Source organism: Hemibagrus wyckioides, linkage group LG20 (assembly GCF_019097595.1).
Source record: "Hemibagrus wyckioides isolate EC202008001 linkage group LG20, SWU_Hwy_1.0, whole genome shotgun sequence".
NCBI classification, from domain to species: domain Eukaryota; kingdom Metazoa; phylum Chordata; class Actinopteri; order Siluriformes; family Bagridae; genus Hemibagrus; species Hemibagrus wyckioides.
Genome location: NC_080729.1, coordinates 8,567,223 through 8,572,545, shown reverse-complemented (window position 1 = coordinate 8,572,545; position 5,323 = coordinate 8,567,223). Strand labels below are relative to the sequence as shown.

The 5,323-nt window shown below is 38.5% G+C and overlaps 1 protein-coding gene across 1 annotated transcript; it reads right to left on the bottom strand.

Moving 5' to 3' along the window:
* Positions 1-1,039: 1,039 nt before the first annotated feature.
* LOC131342002 (protein kinase C epsilon type-like) lies at positions 1,040-4,875 on the bottom strand. The gene is made up of 8 exons (XM_058372708.1): positions 4,716-4,875; positions 3,646-3,695; positions 3,466-3,531; positions 3,040-3,132; positions 2,892-2,936; positions 2,753-2,818; positions 2,544-2,624; positions 1,040-2,161 (listed from the first exon to the last, which is right to left on the bottom strand). Exons 1-8 carry the CDS (start codon positions 4,873-4,875, stop codon positions 1,040-1,042), a joined length of 1,683 nt encoding a protein of 560 aa, XP_058228691.1.
* Between the last annotated feature and the right edge of the window lie 448 nt (positions 4,876-5,323).

The following is a 5,323-nucleotide window of genomic DNA, read 5'->3' as shown; positions in this document are numbered from 1 at the left end:
AATCACACAGTACGACATGTAGTGAAGTGATTTTAACGACTGTCCTACATTTGAAGAAAGAAAAGAGTATAAATTAAAGTGTGTGGACATGAAAAATAAGGGATATAGTTAAAAATATATAGAAAAAAATAGGGAAAATTAAACAGTAGAAATTAAAGACAAAAATAATTGTGAAAAACCAGTAGTTCTCATGTATGCATATGCAAATTATATATATATATATGTATATAAATATGAATATAAATATGCATAAATAATATAAAAATAAACAATAAATTATAATGATAAAAATAATAATTTAATTTAATATATAATATAAAATGAAATATAAAATACGGGGGTCTGCTGGAGCCTATCCCAGCGCACATAGGGCGAAAGGCAGGGGTACACCCTGGACAGTCCATCGCAGGGCCACACAGACAAACAACCACACACACTCACTCCTATGGGCAATTTAAAATTACCAATCAACCTAATGTACATGTCTTTGGACTGTGGGAGGAAACCGGAGTACCCGGAGTAAACCCACGCAGGCACGGGGAGAACATGCAAACTCCACACAGAAAGGCCCCAGCCTGTTCGACCCCAGGATTCGAACCCAGGACTCGAACCCAGGACCTTCTTGCTGTGAGGCAACAGTGCTAACCACTAAGCCACCGTGCTGCCCATTAAAATATAATATGATATGAAATAATATAATATAATATAATATATAATATAATATAATATAATATAATATAATATAATATAATATAATATAATATAATATAATATAATATAATATATAATATAATATGAAATAATATAATATAATATAATATAATATAATATTATTTATTATAAAATATAGTGTATATAAAAATAAAATAATATATAAATAAATAATATATGTGTCAGCCCTAATATATATAGAAAGATACAATATATACATATGTGTAGATGTAAATGGACAAATTTAAATGGTATGACAATAACAATAATAATAATAATAATAATAATAATAATAATAATAATAAATGCTAATATTAGATTAGCAAAGTTAATATTTAGTGTTAATAAATGAGAAGCCATCAAACTCCTCTTGGATGGACTGGATGAAGAAGGAGAGATTCCCATGAGAAAGCTTGGGCTCCTCACGGGTGAATCTGCCATCAAAATTATTGACGTCCCTCTTTGATGTAATCTGTGGTTGAAACGGAGGAGTGATCTTCCTCTGTTCCAGCCATGACCAGTTGATCTCACTGAAGAAAGGGTGAGCTTTGATGGCATTCTCCTTGCCCTCGGACACCACACAGCCGAGACGATCCATGGGCTTCTTCCTCAGGAACGCTTTGAGGATGTTGACCGCATTCCTACTGAGGTCTGATGGATATTCCGGTTCAGCATTGATGATGGACTCAAACATCATCTCCTCGTTGTGATCATGAAACGGAGCGTAGCCTGTCATCATCTCGTACATGATCACACCTAGGGCCCACCAATCCACCGATGTGTCGTATTCCCAATACTGTAACACCTCTGGTGCTATGTAGTTGGGTGTGCCACAAAAAGTGTTGGCAGTCTTGCCGTCTAGTATTCCCTCTGCGCACAAGCCGAAGTCAGCCAGCTTGCAGTGGCCATCGGCATCGAGGAGGATGTTTCCGGGTTTGAGATCTCTGTGTATAATCCCATTGCGGTGGAGGAACATGAGGGCACAGGCGATCTCAGCAGCATAAAATCTGATGCGGGGTTCATCAAATCCACATGAACAGGAAATGTGAAATGCAAGATCCCCGCCATTCACAAATTCCATTGCGAAGCACAGTGAGTCGCTGGTCTGGAAGCTACAGTAGAGGTGGGTCAGGTAGGGGTGTTCACTGGCCAGAGCCAAGATCCGCCTCTCCATAAAGGTGCAGCTGATGTTTTCATATTCCCAGATCATGTCCTTCTTCATAAACTTCAGCGCATACACCTCATCAGTGCCTTTGAGCTCGGACAAAATCACCTTCCCGTATGTACCCTTTCCAAGCACACTGAGGAAGTTGAAGTCCTCCAGGCTCTTTCTCTCAGGCTGTAGCTCCTCATCCTCTCTGCTCTCCTCTGAATTACACTCATTCAGGACGAAAGCTGTAGGGTCATCACCAGAAGCGGTGGGCAGCGGCTCATCATACAGCTCAGCGACCTTAACACACACAAACACACAAAATTAGTCACTGCAGTTAACAACATTTTGTAAAGTCACAATGAATAAGCCCTTACCTGAGTTCCAGTAAGAAGGTCCTCAGTGTCCTTAAATTGAGAGAAATCCTGCAAATAACATTTAGATAAAGTTCAACGTCTACAACCCCAATTCACAAAAGTGAACATTGAAGCAGAGCAAAAAGATCACAAGTGCTTCATATCACAAGAGTTTTATATTAAAACACAGAACATTATATGGATCTTAATGTCCACTGACTAGAAATCGAAAAACAAAACAAAACAACTTGTAAAGGTGTGTGTGTGTGTGTGTGTGTGTGTGTGTGTGTGTGTGTGTCTCTCTCAGCTGCAGCACTGTACAGTACCTCAGACTGGGAGCTGATGGAGTCTGGAGACTGAACCTGATCACCACACCAGGCTCTGTTCAGCTCACCAGCACTGGGAGGCTGTGAAAAGTAGAGCAAAAAGTTCACCAGTGTTTCGGATTCTAGCGGTTTCATACTAACACATCTAACATTCTGTCACATGGACAATCCAGCGGTCATCTTTGTAAATAAATTGTAGGTTTGGTTACCAGACTGACAGTTGAAGTGTCTTGTTGAGGTTCAGTGGACTGCAGCTGCAGGTTTGCCTCAACAGCCTTAACACACACAAACACAATTAGTCACTGCAGTTAACAAAATTTTATCACACCACAATGAATAATCCCTTACCTGCATGTCAGTGGACGAGTCTTCAGTGTCGTCATAAGAGAATTCCTATAAATGACAATTAGATGAAACTCAAGAACTATTAAAAAAAGCATGCATATAATACTCACTACTGTCAAATCTCTTCATCAGAGTAATAAAGACTGATTACCTCATGATGCAAGGGGTACGTCTCTGTGGTTTCACAGGGTTGACTCTCTGGACCCCTTAATATCCTGAGGTGGTCTCTCTTGATTTCCACTGACTAGAAAGAGAACAACAAAAATAAACATTCAAACTTGTAAAGACGTGTGTGTGTGTGTGTGTGTGTGTGTGTGTGTGTGTGTGTGTGTGTGTGTGTGTGTCTCAGCTGCAGCACTGTACAGTACCTCAGACTGGGAGCTGATGGAGTCTGGAGACTGAACCTGATCATCACACCAGGCTCTGTTCAGCTCACCAGCACTGGGAGGCTGTGAAAAGTAGAGCAAAAAATTCACAAGTGTTTCTCTTTCTAGCAGTTTCATACTAACACATCTAACATTCTGTCACATGGACAATCCTGCGGTCATCTTTGTAAATAAATTGTAGATTTGGTTACCAGACTGACAGCTGAAGTGTCACTGTGAGGGTCACCGGTAAAAATCAGCACTTTGGGCTCATCGACCTTAATAGACATAGACATAGACATAGACACAAACACACACACACACACACACAGTTAGTAGCAGCCTAAATGTTTGAAATGTAGTTAAAATCGGACTATTTAGCGGACACTTACCTGGAGGACAGAGGGAGTATCAGGTGATTCTCCCAGCACATCCACAGAGTCTGTAAAAAAGGAGGTTTTCTGTGACTCAGAATAATGACTTCAATTACAACTAACATTTTCTATCATACATTTACAACCAATAGCCAAGTTTATTAACTAGTAGGTAAAACTAGGAGAAATATTGTAGTGTTGAGAGCTTAAAATGGGTAGCCATGTTTTCAAGTGCATTAGCATTCAGCTAACTATTCAATTAAAATCAGGCATTAATAATAAATGAGAATATTTAGCCATCTACTGATTTTAATGTTTTATTCTACACAATACAATATTTAGCTCCCCAGCTATATAGCCAGGTTTGTTAGCAGTGTAGCTAATGTTAGACCAGTGTTTCCCACACACACAAATGATAGATTAGTGATGGCAAGCAGATTTATTTTCTAATTATTTTATTTAGTAATCTTAAATGGAGAGAGAGAGAGAGAGAGAGAGAGAGAGACCGAGTTCAGCAATCTAACTATCTTTATACTCACTATGATATTGTGGAAATGACACGATTAGCTACATTCTAAAGGCAGATAAGACATTTGTAACAAAAAGACATTAATGACATGTAAAAGGTACATTAATTTAACATGGAATTTGTGTAATAATGAAACACATAGACAAATTCTCTAGATAAATAACATTAGGCCAAAAATTACACCGAAATTTAAAGAGGTAAAAGTCCGTGCGCGAGAGCTAGCGAAAAGTCCATGCGCGAGAGCTAGCTAATCACTAGACTAAGCATGATTTTGTCTAAAACCAGTGGTCATTATTGTTAAAAGTGACCGACCAGTGAGGTAAACATTTTACTGCCGAAATAAAATAAATTCTTAAGTCAGTGTTATCAATCCGGTTAAGTATTTTGCTGTGTAGTTTATTCCTATGGCCGAGTTCGCTAGCAAGGTAACTAGCATTAGGCTAATTCGCGGCAGGAGAGGATATCGCTGATTAACTAGATAACATTAGACTGTAACACAGTGTAACTTAAACATGATTTATTGTAAAAACATTATGATATTAAAGTCAAATCATCCTACCGTGAGCTGGCTGAGTGTGGTCGGTAGCTGTGCTGCGTCTCTGAAAGTAGCGGTACACGAAGTAACCCGCACCTGCAGAGACAGCGAGCAGCCCCGCAGCACAGCCGATCTTGCGGAGAGGAAAATTTGTCACATCCGGGAGAAATCGTCTAAAGTCCATGGGTTTCTTCTTTTCCAGTTGCTTTCTTTAGTCCTTTGGGTTTGTTCTTCTCTAATCGCTTTCTGTGGTCTTGATTGCTGTTGTTTATCCAAAGTCAAGCACCAACTCAATGTTGTGGTTTGATTTAAAATCGTTCCACGTGACGCGCTATCACCATGGAGACAGTTTAACCAGAAATAAACAGTTCTTTGAACAACAGGACACGCCCACCATGACACGTGCACAGGTTCTGACACCGGGGCGCGAGACCTCACGTGGGATTGTCTGATTTTGGGATTGGGGTTTCTGCATAGAAACTCGATTTATGGATTATTTAATAATAATTAAAAAAATAAAATGAAATAATACAATTATAAAAGAATAAAAATAAAAATGTATTTATTATTATTATTGTTATTATTATTATTATTATTATTATTAATATTATTATTATTATTATTATTATTAT

Bases quoted from the DNA above. Each gene is read 5' to 3' on its own strand.
- LOC131342002 (XM_058372708.1), bottom strand. From the start codon at position 4,875: ATGGACTTTAGACGATTTCTCCCGGATGTGACAAATTTTCCTCTCCGC. The intron at 3,133-3,465 runs GTAACCAAATCT...TTCTCTTTCTAG, and splicing joins ACACTTCAGCTGTCAGTCTG to TCAGTGGAAATCAAGAGAGA. The intron at 2,819-2,891 runs GTAAGGGATTAT...GTGTGTGTTAAG, and splicing joins ACTCGTCCACTGACATGCAG to GCTGTTGAGGCAAACCTGCA.